We start from the raw sequence: 16,582 nt of genomic DNA, 5'->3' as shown, positions 1-16,582 counted from the left end.
GACAGGATCAGGACAACCTGCATGGGAATAGGATAATAAGGCCCGGCAGCTGCCGGGGCTGGGTCTGGGATGAGCGCGCTAACATTTAATAACAAAACATTGACTTATATACATAGCGCAAACACATAGCATTACATTGCAGTAGGCGTAGCAGTGGGTGGAGCAGAAGGCGTAACGCGTAGCAGTCGCGAGAGATAACAGTAAAAAGAGGTGTAACTGGGCGTATACATAGACATGTGGTGCAAACGTAACAGAATATGTCATGAATGGGCGGAAATTTTGGAGGGGGCTACCTAAGGAGCCGGGACCTCTAACCTAATGGTGCGCGAAAACTGGCAATGACGTATTACTAGGAGAAGCTGGGGGCTATGAACTCTGTGCTAGGAGCAGAGACTAGAGTCTGAAGGGTCGGAGCGACATGTACCTAAACCCTATCTGGTATCTGATGTTTAGGGAACATGTTGATATAAACTAGAAGTCATGAGGGGAAAAGCTAACTTGATTCTAGGACTGGACCATGCATTATTCTACATGTAGTGCGTGATGAAGAATATTAAATGACCATTAAATACAGTATTTTCTAACGTGGAGACGAGAAGGCTAGACAATGACGGAAACTATTGATGCAGTTCAGTAGCTTAGGAATGCAGAAGAGGAGGACTGAACTGATAACTGGAACTATAACATACTTTTGGCAGACTAAGAGGCAGAGCCAAGCTGCACCGGGCACTGCGAGGCAGGAAGTAAGTGAAGGGTCGAGGATACAGGTGGGGGCTGTATCGCTCCTTAGCGAGGCTTTCAGGAGACAGGAGCTGAATCTGTGGTCTAGGCCCTTTTGAGGCCTAGAAACGGGGATATTATAATGGAATAACGTGCACACTAAGAATCGTGGCAACATTACTTTACATAGGCCTGATATTCGTAGTATTCACGAAGACTGGGAAATGGCATACTAGAGGTGGACACAACTGTAATTGCGTCATTAATCAGGCATGGGGAATAACATATGCATATTGGTCATGCACACATAACATATGATGGATGAAGCGTAGGGACACAGAACATGGCAAAATTTACTTTTCCACATTCCCTCCTTGTCACTACGTTTCCATCAGGAAACATCAATTTTCATGATACCATCTATCATTTCATACAGTACCATTTGCTCGTCTCGAATTGTCTTGGAACGGGATTTAGAACGGGGCTTGGGACTAGGAATACAAGAGGTAGCACACATGCTGCAAATCGCAGGGCCACATTGTATACAGAGGCAGCAGCTAAATATAATCGCTACTGCAATACCTAAAAAGGACAGGACTTTCCATCCCCATGCGGAAATTACATTCCAGAACCAACCGGACCATGTCCAGGTGCCTGGATCTTGGTGTAACAGATGGGCAATTTTATGGAGTCTGGTTATAGCTGAATAAACAGACGGCGCGTTATTTGGAATGAAAATGCAGCAACTAGATCCGATGACTCTACAGGCCCCGCCCCTATCGGCCAGTATGACGTCAAGGACGAGACGATTTTGCAAAACGACAAATCTCATAGCAGATTGTTCTTCGGTTAGGTTACCTAGAGCAGAGGCAGTCTCATCTACTACTGCTTCAAGGGTTCTTGTTAGCCTACGGATTAGCTTACTGTTTACAACTGTGCCTAAATAAGGGAACACACCTTTATCAATATCAATGAATTGCTCTGCAGCAGTTTCAGTATAATCGACAATCGGGAGATTTCTCTTGTGTCTGGTATGTACTAGGAAGGAATTCCTATAATAGTCAGGTGGGGCTAGGAAAACAGGTGGCAGTAGGAAGGCAATGTAACAGGTTCCCTCCCAATCGAGGGGCAGACGGACATATGCAGTTTGACCACAAATAAAATAAGAATGACGTGAAGCTTTGAAAATAGATTTCCCACTGTCACTATACTTGATAACAGTAGTACATTCACTATGACCTACATGTACGGAACCATAACTACGGACACATAATTCGCCTTTGACAGGTAGTACTGAAATAGCAGGTAAGTCTGGAGTAGTATCAGACTGAACATTCAGGACCATGAAATTCGACGAATAATTACCTAAATTATATACTTCATTTTCTAGATCTAAACTTGTTCTGTGGGGGAGACCTTGCTTGTCTGGAAAACATGTACTGTTAAGAAAAGACATATCTGTTGAGGATGACGTTAACGTGGACCATGCTCCACACGAACCATTGTGTGAGAATGGATAAGGAAAAAGTGGCAGAACTCCCTTCGGTGTCTGGAAAGGGGGGAGTCGACCACACACCCAACAATTAGTGGCATTGCTGGTCTGGTGTGAGTAATGTAACATACGGATAAATGAGTTGTTGCGCATAGCGAGGCGGTATGAATATTCGTGAGGAGGCAGATCACTAAACGTGTGCTCTACTGTAGCATTAGCAGACATATTTACATGAGGAACTGGAAAACACAGGAAAAGTGCGTAGCTGGTGCAGGAAATCATTATGCTGAGAAATAATACGAAACTCAGAAAAACGATACATTTGATTGAACTTTGACTGACTCTCTCACTATGGGGGTCTATTTTATACATGTCAGAAACAATTTAACCGTTTCACCTAGGGGAGGACTTATACAATCAAACTGACTGACTTATTTTACTAGACCTGAGCTTCAACTTATACTCCTGCTGCGGAGTTTTCTCTAACAAGGGAGGGGTTGTAATAATGTCTTGTGCGGGACAGTCCTTAAGAGCAATATTTTGGCAGTCCTTTGAATCCTGGAAATCCTTGGAAATGTTTTTGGAGACTGATTTCAATGGATTGAAAAGTTTTACATGAGAAAGGTGGACCCACCCCTTCCTGCCTTCCAACTTGACGGCAGTACGGGTGGTCAAGAGGACCTGGCGTGGCTCTTTCCAACGTGGTTCCAGCGGACTTGATCTGTCGAAATTTCTGATCATCACAAGGGAGCCTGGAACGATCTCGTGCGGTGCCACCTCGGTATTGTCTGGAAATGCGGCGGCAACCTGTGAACGACATGAGTTGAGGGCAGACATCAAGGAAGCTAGGTAATCTGTCAGCATATTACATGAAACATCGGTAATACTTCGGGGTCTAGGAGTACCCCACATGTTAGGGGGGCGGCCGAATACGACCTCGTACGGGGACAGACCTGATCTGGAATGTGCGACCATACGCATATAAAATAAAGCGACTGGCAGAGCTATTAACCAGTCCACATCTTTGTCCTTACAGATTTTTGCAATGCGGATTTTTAGAGTCTGATTATGCCTTTCGACTAGTCCAGCTGCTTCTGGATGGCGTACACAATGAAACTTCCACTGGTACCCTAACAACAGGGAAACGTGCTTCATTAACTCTGAGGAGAATGGCTGACCGTTATCAGAATATACGACTCTAGGGAGTCCATATCTAGGGAAAAATTCACGAACCAACTGCTTGGCAGTGGTCGCGGCTGTGTAATCTGGGACTGGATATGCTTCTGTCCACCTGGACAAAGCGCATACAACTACAAGGACATACTTGAAACCTCGACATCGCTCCATTTGAATATAATCCATCTGGAGGACCTCAAAAGGGTGGTCAGGGGGCTGGAAACCACCTTGTTCCACCGGGACACTTTTACCTGGATTAAACTGACAACATATCATACAGGTACGGACTTTCTGCTTGGCTGCAGCTCGTAAATGCTTGTTGAACCAAATGTTCTGGATACTGTCTAACATAGCTTTTTCTCCTAAATGTGCTGGACTATGTGCGGTATTGATAATGACTTGAACCATAGAATCGGGGAGAAACCATGTGGCTCTACCCTTCGTTAACCATCCTTGATCTGTCTGAACCCCTCCTTGTTCAGACCATTTCTTGATTTCATCGGGAGTAGCATGTAACTGTATATCTATGACATCTTGTGTAGGGTCCTTAACTGTCATGCATGTAATCGGATCTGGAGTATGTGTCATGTTTACTGGAATGTCTGGAGTCTGTGCTGTAAGCTTGGCTGTACGGTCCGCTAGATCATTACCTTGGGAAATAATGTCAGTGACTTTCGTATGTGCTTTGCATTTCATGATAGCAATAGATGTCGGTAAATGTATGGCATCTAACAGGGCTTGAATAAGGAGACCATGCTGAATCTTGGTTCCATGAGAAGTCATGAAACCTCTCTCCTGCCAGAGCACTCCGAAGTCGTGTACAACTCCGAATGCGTAACGTGAATCTGTGTAAACATTAACTTTCAGGTTCTTGGCATGTATACAGGCTTGTGTCAGAGCGACTAGCTCTGCTGCTTGAGCGGACAGGGTGTCAATACGGTGTGTCTTGATAACTTCAGTGTCAGTAGTCACTGCATACGCGGCGACTAGTTCTCCTGTACTAGTTCTCATACATGAACCATCTACATAAAGTGTCAGGTCGGGATCTGATAACGGAATATCTGTCAGATCTTGTCTTGGCTTCGTCGTAATGTTAACTACTTCCACACAATCATGTGGGTCTGGATTTGAACTAACTGATGGTAACAGTGTAGCAGGATTCAGAACGTTGCAGCGTCTAATTTCTATGTGTGGCTGGAACAGTGTCAATTCATAACCTGTTAAACGTGCAATTGTCAAGTGCTGAGTTTGTGTTCGGTTTAAAAGAACTTCTACTGAATGTGGGACTTGTACTGTCAAGGAATGTCCTAAAACTATGGAATCACTTTGTCTGATAGCTAGTGCTGTGGCTGCAACTGACTTGAGGCACGCAGGCAACGCCTGGGCGACTGGATCTAATGTGCTCGAAAAATAAGCACAGGGCTTGTATTGACCTGCTTGATCTTGTGTGAGAACAGATAATGCTGTACCTTCCCGTTCAGTAACGAAAAGTGTAAAAGGCTTACTGTAGTTCGGTGTAGCTAGAACTGGAGCTTGACATAGGGCTTTCTTTAACTCGTTAAAACTAAGTGTATGGTCAGATGTCCAAGGGAGGACAGTCGATACGGCTGCCTCCTGTGTCGTTAACTGTATCAGTGGCTTGGCTAGAAATGCATACTGGGGAATCCATTGTCTACAATAAGAAGTAAGGCCGATAAAAGCACGTACCTCCTTCTGGGTTCTGGGCTGGGGAAGACTCGCTATTACCTGGATACGGTCGGGTGTCAACTGCCTACCCCTCTTGGACAGCAAGTGTCCTAAGTATACCACTTGCTGGACACAGAATTGAAGCTTCGAAGGTGACACCTTGTGCCCCATCTCGGCTAGAAAATACAGAACTGTAAGTGATGCTCGCTCGCAAGCACGTTCAGAACGGGCTGTGATCAGTAGATCATCGACATACTGGAGCAGGGCAGTGTCAGTTGGCATGTGAATATTGTCTAGTTGTCTCTTGAGTGCCTGACTGTAAATACTAGGACTTTCTGTGAAACCTTGAGGAGCGCGTGTAAACATATAGCTCCTTCCATTTAAACAAAATCCGAAAAGAAACTGGCTGTCTGGATGAATTGGAACACTAAAAAATGCATTCTTGAGGTCTATGACAGTGAAAAACATGGCTTCGGAATCAATGGCTGTTAACAGGGAAGAGATGTCTGGAACAACTGGGTACTGAGGAATGATACATTTATTAAGCTCTCGTAAATCAATCACTAATCGATATACTGGGGGTGCATTCGGATCAGTACGTTTCATGACTGGAATGATCGGAGAATTGCATACATTGGAGTCAGTTTCTACAACTACTCCTTGAGCCATGAGCTCGTCAATAATTTTGGATAAGGCTGCTACAGCCTCAGGTGGCAATCTGTACTGTCTGATTCGGGGTAACACTACACCTGGTTTGAGAGTCACACGATGGGGTGTGATTTGCATGTAACCTACATCAGTTGGACCTTGCGCCCATAAATGCTGTGGAACATTAGACAATCTTGAATCAAAATCTCGTAATACATAGTGACCCTTAAAGTCACGTAGGAACAGACGTATTCCCTCTGGGGAACAGCAAATAACTGCACCTAACTCTTTCAGTGTCTTAATACCTAATAGATTTTCTGGACATGACTTAGTAAGTAACAGATCAGTAGTACGGGACAATGGACCTACTTCTAGAGTAACTGGCTTAGATATTTCATTAACTATTGGCTTTCCTGAAAATCCAAGGGAAACATTTCTTGAGCCTGAGAGCGGAGCCCCTGGAACCTCGTCATGACTGATTGTAGTCCTACTTGCCCCTGTATCGATCAAGAACTTTCTGTCTTTCCCTAATACTTGACTGTGAACATAGGGACCTTCTTGATCTACAGGTATCTCGATGAGAGGCAAGCCTACCTCCCTCTCTAGGCTGTTTCATGAATATGACTGGTACTCTGGATACTCAGACTGTGCATACTGGTACATCTGCGATGTAACATGCTGTGTTGCAGCAATAGGCTGCGGTACTGTAACTGTCTGTGGTGCATTCTGTGACTGAGGAGTCTGTGAAACTTGTTCTTGTCTCGGCGGACGTGGTCTTTCTTTAGTCTTACCAGTAGCTATGTTGTGTTTCAGAACTGCACACTCGTTTATAAAATGACCTGGCTGTTTACAATAATTGCAGTTCCCTTTAACGGGAGCTGCAGGATGACTGGCTTGATTCGGACCCCTCTTCTGACTGTCTTGCGGAATAGATTGTGCAACTAGCACTTTCATTTTCGTGTCTTTCATACGTTTTCTCTCGTGTTCTTGCTCTTCCCTGATTCTATTCTGGTGATACTGGAGCATCTGGAGCATCTGGGACGGAGTATTAGCTTGCCAGGTGCTTTCGACTTTCAAAACTCGGTTTTTAATTTGTGGACTTGAATTCTCGACTAATTTAGTAACGAAAAGGTGAGGGTATGACTCACTACTTGTCTTGAGACCACTGTTAATACTGAAACATTTCTCAAATCTAGAATAAAAATCACTAATATCTTCATCTTGTTTCTGTTTACAGGCTGAGATTGCATCCCAGTCTTCTTTCCTAGTTGTCAATAATCTGGGTAAAACTTGAATCAATAATTCTGGTAAATCTTTACATTTATCTCCAAGACCGGTACCTGGTACTCGTGCCTTGTCTTCAGCTTCTAGAACTGCCCAATCGATCTTTTTCTCTCCCACCTCCCATTCTTTTTCCTTTAACTTTTCATACACCCCTGCGGGTAACAGGACCTTTAACATTTTAATGATATCTGGGTAAGTGTATTCTCCCATACGGAGCATGTCTTTTAATTCTCTATGGAACCCTGCTGGATCTTTGTCATGACAGGGAATTAGTTTCTTCATTTCAAGAAGTTCCATCTTTGAAATCGGAGTGTATACAAACACTCGTTGCATTACGCCACCCGCCCCTTGGACTGGGTGGACTTCTCGTAACGGATTCTGTCTGTCTATGTAGAATGATTTACTTTCTGGGGGTGAGACATGAACAAAATGCGGGTTCAAAAACGTTCGATACTTGTGACGCTGTTCTAGAATGACACTAACTAAATCGGTACCTAGACCTCTCCATCTATACTGGAGTAACTCGTTCAGGATATCGTGCAACGGGCCTGGATCAGAATGTTGACCCTCATACAGAGTAATGAGGTGCTGGATCATATACATACCCACCAGTCGTTGCTCGGCTGGGGGCAATTTCAGAAACACTTGTGCCACTATTTCGTCTGGAAAAGTGGTAGAATCAGTAATCCATCGGACTGCTGATCGGGCTAGTTCTTGTTCATGCATGGTACTTAACTCGCTATAACCGATTCGTGATTTCAGAATGTGATCGGTAGCTTGAAATACTTGTTCTAGGGAACCTTGTTCTGGTGCTAGATGTTGAAAAATAGACTTGGGTTCTAGACGTAAATGGCGATCTGGAAATCTGGATTTTCCTACATACGCTATTCTGGCGGGATTCTCGTTCTCTTCCTCATCAGGATCAGAGATACTTTCTTTCTCGCTTACTTGTGCTGCTTTACGCTGGTCGTGTAACCTTATTATTTCTTTACGAATTTTCTTGTACATACTCTCCATGGCACTGACGGTCTTGTGCTTACCCTCGGCTATATTATCACTCCACCTTGTCAGGATTCTCATTTCGGCGGGATCTTTAGACGGGTAATCTTGTTCTCTTATTAGACAATTGATCAGGAACTTTAATATCATGAGCTGAATCTCGGCTTTCCTTTGAGACATAATCTCGCCAATACTTTCTGGATCATCCCCTGTACGGATGAAACGATATATTCTGTCTAGATCTTCTTTCATATTCGGCAAGGTGACTAGATACTCGGTCACTCTCCTTACACGTAAGGAATATAAAACCATAGTATATTCGCCTGGAACTGGATCATAGACACATTCGTTAAGGGCTTGCCTGATTTCTGTGACAGACTTATTACTTTTAGGCGTACGCTGTGATGCTTGTGCATGTAATTCGAGTGCTGATAAACGCTTGTGTGGCGGCGGGGTTTGAGGAGTAGCTCCTCCTGCGGCCCCTAAACTGGAGTCGTCTACTGAGGCTCTACGTCCTGGCAGAGTGGGAAATGGAACTGTAGACTGGACCGGGGTTACCGTAACAGGTACTCCGGTGTCTGAAGAAGCGGGAAGTGCCTGATTTACAGGGACTGGCGGAGCACGAACAGGATTTGCATATTCGGGAACTGTGTCGTCCAAATAGGACGAAATAAAAATATCAGCTGCGGTCGGTTTGTGACGTAGCTTGGTCGGAATTAATGGTGGCGGGAAATTACTGGATGCCTCTGGGGTCGCTTTTGGCACTCCTTCGGCAAGAAGAGGGTACATACCCTTAATAAGGGCATGCCTCTGTCTGTCTGACTGTTCGGCTTTGACTTGTTCACCTATCTCGATTAATTCTCTTTCTTGGGCTCGTTCTTGGGATTCTCTACTTAACTCTGACTTTCTGACTTCCTTTTCCGTTCTTTTATGAGCTTCCTTGCGCCATAACTCGATGGCATCTTTCTGTGACTGTCTGGCTTTCTTTTTCCATAATGCTTCTTCTACTCGCATGATACATTCGGCATCCCATGTACCCGATACGGGCCATCTATACTTTTCTTCTAACTGTTTGGTATACTCTACCCATAAATCTAGATACATTATGGCGCTTATGCCATGTTTCTGATACATAAAATGACCTGGACTGTCCCTAGGCGGGACAGGAACTGCTTCCTCTAACAGACCCTTTCTAGTTTTTAACTGACGTAACTTGGAAAAGAGCGGCATTCTAAACTTGAATCGGAACACAATACAATACACGAAAAACAATAACCATTGGGAAAACAATTCAGGCATACCACGACATTGGAAATACATTAAACAATATCATAACATAACAGTTCGAACAGAATACTACCTGAAAATACTGAAAACAGAAACAGAACAGAATTCTCGAGAACGGAACAGACTAGAGTTACTGGATGCACTGCTGTAACAGTACGGAACATACCGGTCCCATAAAGGAACGCATCAAGACCCGTATCCACCTAGGTGAACACTTCGTTTGTGGGCTTGGGTACCACCAACCCACGGGCCAGGAGTCAATTTAGATTGGTCCTGTCTAGATACTACCCCAGCAATGGTACTCACCGGGCAGCACGGAACGGAAAGCCTCGGACGGGACTGGACTACGACGGACTTCGGACTTCAGTTACGGGTGGGCCTCCGGATACCTCGGACCTTGGACTCTCGGCTTGGGCTCTGGTCGGGACTCGCCGCGTTCCTCCACCGTCTCGTTTGGATGCTGGACCGCCTCCTCCGTCTCCTCCGTGGGCCTGAGGGATACTTGGAGCAGAAATATCTGCCAGTGCACGGTATGGTTCCGTCACGACTGCAGAGGGTCAGGGGGTCGGCGTGGCTTCACCGACGCGTGGGGAAAGGGCAAGTCCCTATTCGGGCGCCATTATGTGGTAAATAAATAAATAATACCCTATTTTTGACTAGACTTATAGCATAACAGATAGCTCAATAAAATAAGAGTCAAGATTCGAGGTAGTAGGAGTTTCTGCAGGTTTATTACAGCATAAGGACAGGATCAGGACAACCTGCATGGGAATAGGATAATAAGGCCCGGCAGCTGCCGGGGCTGGGTCTGGGATGAGCGCGCTAACATTTAATAACAAAACATTGACTTATATACATAGCGCAAACACATAGCATTACATTGCAGTAGGCGTAGCAGTGGGTGGAGCAGAAGGCGTAACGCGTAGCAGTCGCGAGAGATAACAGTAAAAAGAGGTGTAACTGGGCGTATACATAGACATGTGGTGCAAACGTAACAGAATATGTCATGAATGGGCGGAAATTTTGGAGGGGGCTACCTAAGGAGCCGGGACCTCTAACCTAATGGTGCGCGAAAACTGGCAATGACGTATTACTAGGAGAAGCTGGGGGCTATGAACTCTGTGCTAGGAGCAGAGACTAGAGTCTGAAGGGTCGGAGCGACATGTACCTAAACCCTATCTGGTATCTGATGTTTAGGGAACATGTTGATATAAACTAGAAGTCATGAGGGGAAAAGCTAACTTGATTCTAGGACTGGACCATGCATTATTCTACATGTAGTGCGTGATGAAGAATATTAAATGACCATTAAATACAGTATTTTCTAACGTGGAGACGAGAAGGCTAGACAATGACGGAAACTATTGATGCAGTTCAGTAGCTTAGGAATGCAGAAGAGGAGGACTGAACTGATAACTGGAACTATAACATACTTTTGGCAGACTAAGAGGCAGAGCCAAGCTGCACCGGGCACTGCGAGGCAGGAAGTAAGTGAAGGGTCGAGGATACAGGTGGGGGCTGTATCGCTCCTTAGCGAGGCTTTCAGGAGACAGGAGCTGAATCTGTGGTCTAGGCCCTTTTGAGGCCTAGAAACGGGGATATTATAATGGAATAACGTGCACACTAAGAATCGTGGCAACATTACTTTACATAGGCCTGATATTCGTAGTATTCACGAAGACTGGGAAATGGCATACTAGAGGTGGACACAACTGTAATTGCGTCATTAATCAGGCATGGGGAATAACATATGCATATTGGTCATGCACACATAACATATGATGGATGAAGCGTAGGGACACAGAACATGGCAAAATTTACTTTTCCACTTTTCCAGATCATGGTGAGGTGGCCCCTAATACTATCTTAGATAATGTCGAGGTCTCTCTTCATTACATCCCAGATAATGACACGGTCGCTCCTCATCATATCTCAGATCCAAGGACACAGCAAGGTCTCGCCTCGATCAAATCCCATATTATGGTAAAGTCTCTCATGCAGTCTAAGATCCAAGTTCATGGCTCAGTCTCGCTTTATCCTATCCTACATAGCGGTGAGGTCTCCCATCATCATCTCTCAGAGCATGGCAAGGTCTCTCCTCATCCTATTCCAGATCATGGTGAGATCTTTCCTCATCTTATGTTAGATCATGGCAAAGTCTCTTCTCCCTTTACCCCAGAACCCTGATCATGGCAAGGTTTCTCCTTGTCCTATCTAGTATCACGGTGAAGTCTCTCCTCATCCCATCAGACCATGGGGAGGTTCTCTCTCATTGAATCTCACACCATAGAATGGTCTTTCCTCGTCCATTCCCAGATCATAGCGAGTCCGCCCCTCACCACAACACAGGACCAGCGTACCTCAACAACCAACTCTACCAACCCTCAAGACCGCTACGCTCCACCTGTCTCTCCCTCACACGAATGCCCCACATCAGCAGAAACAAGACAGGAGGGTGCACTTTCTAATACACTGCAGCCAAAACTGGAACGAACAATCTCAGTGCATCAGGACTGCCACTTCACTCCTCAACTTCCACAAGAAACTGAAGACCTGGCTGTTCAACTAGGAGCACCGCCGAGTCTACACTCCTGCTCCAGTGCCTGGATACCCTCACGGGTGATAAACTCCACCCTACAAATCCACATTACATAACACCCATCCCACGATTTTTGCGAGATCTCTCCTCATCCACCCACAGATCATGGTGAGGACCCTCCTCATCCACCGCCAACCATGGTGAGTTCTCTCCCTAGATCCTGTTGAGTTCTCTCCTCATCCTATCCTAAATCATGGCAAGGTCCCTCGTTATCCTATTCCAGATTATGGCAAGGTCTCGCCTCCTCCTATCCCAGACCATGTTGAGGTCTTTCCGAATTAATTCTGCATCAATTCCCACATCCCACATCAATTCCTCCTCCTATTCCAAGGTTCTTCTAATTCTACCCCAGATCATGGCATGGTCTCTCCTTATCCAATCACGGATTCTAGATCATGGCAATGTCTCTCTTCATCCTATCTCAGGTTCCAGATCACAGTTAACCCTGGGTGAAGTACTGTGCTACTTCGCACTACGCGAATTGCACGAAGCACAGTGCAAACATGCGTAGCGTAGCTGTAATTGTTTGCTTGCTCGCGTTCCTCAACGTCAAGTTGGTGGCCACGAGCAAGAAAAAGGACATCCCGGCGAGACTTTTTCCTCGCTCGCGATCAGCAACATCAAGTTGCCAATCGCGAGCGTGGAAAATAAACCTCCCTGCGAGATTCTCAACGCGGGGAGGTCAGGTTTCTCATTGCGAGTGGCCGTGCATGCTCGCGACCGCTCGCGATGAGAAACTACCATTCTGTTTTGAGAAAGCTGCCGCTCGAGTAGAAATTTACTAGAGCGGCAAAAAACGACCGCTTGCACTGTGCAAGATGCGGTTTGCACTGATTGCACAGTGCGGACAAGCATCCGGCACTGTGCAATCAGTGCGAGCAGCATTTTGCACGGTGCACTAAGCAGTTCGCGTAGTGCAAAGTGCACTTCGCGTAGCTACGCGTGACGATACTACACGAACTACGCCCAGGGTTAATCACGGTGACATCTCTCCTTATCCATCCCCAGATAAGGACAAATCCACCCCATTCAAACACCAACCATGAAGCAACCTCTCAATACCCAACCAAGTCAAGAAGAAGGTTGCTCATCATCCTCCCTTGTATTCCGAGGTGGTCTCCGTCCGGCTTACCCTCGGCCAAGAAGAGGCCTCTCCTCATCCCACTTCACACCACACAAACGTCTCTTGTCATCCAATCTATTTCAAGAGTACGGTCTACGCTGATCCAATACCAGCACTGAGAAGTCACAGAGCCATTAGTAACGCACCTGGGGTGATGTCCCTGCTGCCTTTTTTGACTTCCTGCCCAGAATGATCAATAACATTTGAAAATGGTTCCTCTTCTTTTCTCAAACAAACATCTGTATTAAGAAAGCAAAATCACGTACAATAAGTTAACAGTTCAGCACTTGAGAAAGCGTCAAAATTGTGACGTTTATAGACTACCACATTACCGTTGTAAACAGTGTTATTTCCAAGATATGGTGCAGGATGGAAAAGTTTCTCATCTCCGAGATTTTTATATGTTATTTTATTTATGTGTGTCTGCAGTTATGAATAGTGTGAACCAAGACTCTCGGGGATCTGAGAGCTTAACATAGGCAGACTTTTTTTTACAAAGTAATCAGTTACTATAGCATTTCGGTAATGGATAGTTTAAAGGGGCCTAATGCAGTTTACATTCATCATTGTGATGAATAAGACGTCAGACGCGTTTCGGTACAAGTCTCCGTTTTTAAACGGCGTGTTGTCATAGTGAGACACTCTTTATTTCCCTCTTTCTCAGGTGTTTCATCGCCTCCGTGGGTGTGGCCCACTTAGCCTTATGGTTCTTGAAGTTTTAACGGTAGGTGTTGCTCTCTGAGCAGGTCTTTATTTTTCTGCATACACTTAATAGAATTACCTCAGTGGGTCAATGTTCAGGGTAAAATCACCAAGACTGCTCCGCTCTTGTTGGGACAACCTTTCATTTGGATTTAGAGTGGGTGTGCAAGTGTGTGTGTGAGTATCTGTATGGGTCTGTGAGTGGGCGTGGTAGTAGTTTTGTGGGTCTGTGAGTGCGTGGTGTGTGACTTGCCATACGGGTGTGCGAGTAGTTGTGTGGGTATGTAAGTGGGTGTGTGAGTGGCTCCAGGGGTGTGTGAGTAGTGGTGTGGGTGTGTAAGTGGGTGTGTGAGTGGCTCCAGGGGTGTGTGAGTAGTGGTGTGGGTGTGTAAGTGGGTGTGTGAGTGGCTCCAGGGGTGTGTGAGTAGTGGTGTGGGTGTGTAAGTGGGTGTGTGAGTGGCTCCAGGGGTGTGTGAGTAGTGGTGTGGGTGTGTAAGTGGGTGTGTGAGTGGCTCCAGGGGTGTGTGAGTAGTGGTGTGGGTGTGTAAGTGGGTGTGTGAGTGGTTTTATAGGGCTGTGAGTGAGTGTGTGAGTGGTTTTATAGGGCTGTGAGTGAGTGTGTGAGTGGCTCCAGGAGTGTGTGAATGTGGGAGTGGGTGTGTAAGTGGTTGTGTGGATCTGTGACTGGGTGTGTGAGTGGCTCCAGGGGTGTGTGAGTGGCTCCAGGAGTGTGTGAGTAGTTGTGTGAGTGTGTAAGCGGGTGTGTGAATGTGGGAGTGGGTGTGTGAGTGGTTTTGTGGATCTGTGACTGGGTGTGTGAGTGGCTCGATGGGTGTGTGAGTTAGTGTGGGAGTGGGAGTGGTTGTGTGGGAGTGTGAGTAGGTGTGTGGGTGACTGTGTGGGTCTGTGAGTGAGTGTGATAGTGGGCTGTATGGGTGTGTGACTGGTTGTATGGGTGTGTAAGTGGGTGTGTGAATGTGCGAGCAGGTGTGTGAGTGGCTGTATGGGTGGTTGTGAGTGGGTGTTGTAGTAGTTTTGTTGGTCTGTGAGTGGGTGTGTTAGTGGCTGTGTAGATGTGTGAGTGGGTGTGTGATTGGCTGTGTGGGTCTGTGAGATGAAGTATGTGTTTTTTAATTCGGAATCTATGGATCCAGATACCTCTATCATTACATCTGATATTTCAAAGGTCCTCCACCCACCAAATTTAGAGTCGACCTCCAAGCCAGCGGACACTTTGTACTTTGAAAGGAACAGTCATAATGTGCAAAGTGTTTGGGGTATTTGTATGGTTTTGATGGACATACACCAAGCTTTCCAAAAGCTTTTCTTTTTGAAAAGAAAACCCCAAAAGTGAGAGTTTATAACTGAAAAACAAAACACTAATGGCCCTCCACACCCTGGATGTAGGGATCAATGGTGTTCTTTTTCCTGTCCCTCACTGTGGCTGGCAGTGACGGGAAGAAAAGACAAGAACGTGCAATGCAATAGGTCTCGCATTCACGCGAGTTTGAGCTATTGGCATTGTAAAGGACAATGCCTTTTATTTATGTTTTGGGATTTAAAATATAAATAAAATGCATTGTTATTTACAATACTAATAACTTAAATGCGAGACATATTGCATTGCAATAAAGAGCTTTCTTGATCGCTTGTTAGATTGTAAATATCAGAGGAAGTGACCGGCCTGCAACGTCTTCAAAGTAGAGATAAATAGTGCAGTGAAGAAGATGTGTAAGTGTGTGGCAGTCTTGCCTATCATAAGAGACCAATTTAAGGGTCAGTCACTGAATTCTTGTACCCATTCACTTCAGTGCCTCTCAGAAATAATTCCTTCTTTCCCAGGTGGTCAGCAGTTGTTAAAATGCTCCATTAAAATGGAGGATTGCCTGGGATCCTTCTAATCTGCATGGAAATGTAAACTGAAGCCAATACACATGTTTTGGGAGCCCGCAGAGTAAAGCAATGTTTGTAAATAAGTGAACTTTCCATCTTCACAGTCACACAGTAGGCAACAAATTGAACTTCACTCGACATTTTGGAAGGAACTGAATGAAATTGTTAAACTGATGAAAACAAAATGTGTGTTTTGATTAGAAATTGTAAACTGCTCATGTTAATGTTGCTGACCACAAGGGTTGCAAGACCAGCACCATTTGTGCTAAATGGGAAACAATATTGTAAGTGTGGTGCTTGTAAACATCTGTTTGCTGGTATGAGACCTCTTCGATTTCCACACCCGATATCCATTTGAAAGTCAATGGCTGGACAGGCTGTACCTGGTACACCTGGACTCATTCCTGTGATACCACCGAGAGTTTACCTACACAGCTTCCACCAAGGTTTCATTCATCAGAATGTGCTCATGTCTGATGGGCTTCTCTCCATCCTTTTGGAGATTCTGCTGTTACATTTGTATGGCTCTTGTTTGACAGTTTACCTCCTACATGTTCTTGCTCGTTCTTTGTTCTAATGTACAACTTGCTTTTTTATCTAATTGTGTATATATGTGCTTTTATGGTTTTTAACCGATAATAAAGCTTTTGACTGACTGACTGACTCTAATGTACAGTACACTGACAGCCTTCTGGTGGAGGTGGAAGTCATTCCTAGAAGGTAAACATTGAAGAGGTGTGGAGGCTGAGGTGTTCCATCACCCGTGATCCCACCGATGCGAGCCCGGGTTCAACGGACGTTGATACTCTACACACCGGTCACATCCAGCGAGGCTTCCTTTGCAGAGGGCCGAATGAATAAGCAACTCAACTGCCCTATGCATGTACATAGGTCCGCCCGTTATAACTCCAATGTGGACCCACTATCTGCCTTCTGGATGATTATTTTTATTTTTCGGTTAAATCGGGCAGTG

At 45.3% G+C, this 16,582-nt stretch overlaps 1 protein-coding gene across 3 annotated transcripts in view; it reads right to left on the bottom strand.

Moving 5' to 3' along the window:
- Positions 1-16,582, bottom strand: part of LOC144799517 (uncharacterized) — a 119,861-nt gene that overhangs the window by 14,710 nt on the left and 88,569 nt on the right. For 2 of the 3 annotated variants that reach the window (XR_013603827.1, XM_078670875.1), the window contains exon 5: positions 13,161-13,253. The exons of the other annotated variant lie outside the window; for it this stretch is intronic. Coding sequence is in view for 1 of the 2 variants with exons in the window: in XM_078670875.1 (XP_078527001.1) it covers positions 13,161-13,253 (93 nt within the window). In the remaining variant the exon portion in view is untranslated. The remainder of the gene's footprint in view (positions 1-13,160; positions 13,254-16,582) is intronic. 3 annotated transcript variants of the gene reach the window in all.

This window comes from Lissotriton helveticus, chromosome 12 (assembly GCF_964261635.1).
Source record: "Lissotriton helveticus chromosome 12, aLisHel1.1, whole genome shotgun sequence".
Lineage (NCBI taxonomy): Eukaryota > Metazoa > Chordata > Amphibia > Caudata > Salamandridae > Lissotriton > Lissotriton helveticus.
The sequence above is the reverse complement of the archived record's forward strand: the minus strand, read 5'-3'. Positions and strand labels throughout refer to the sequence as shown.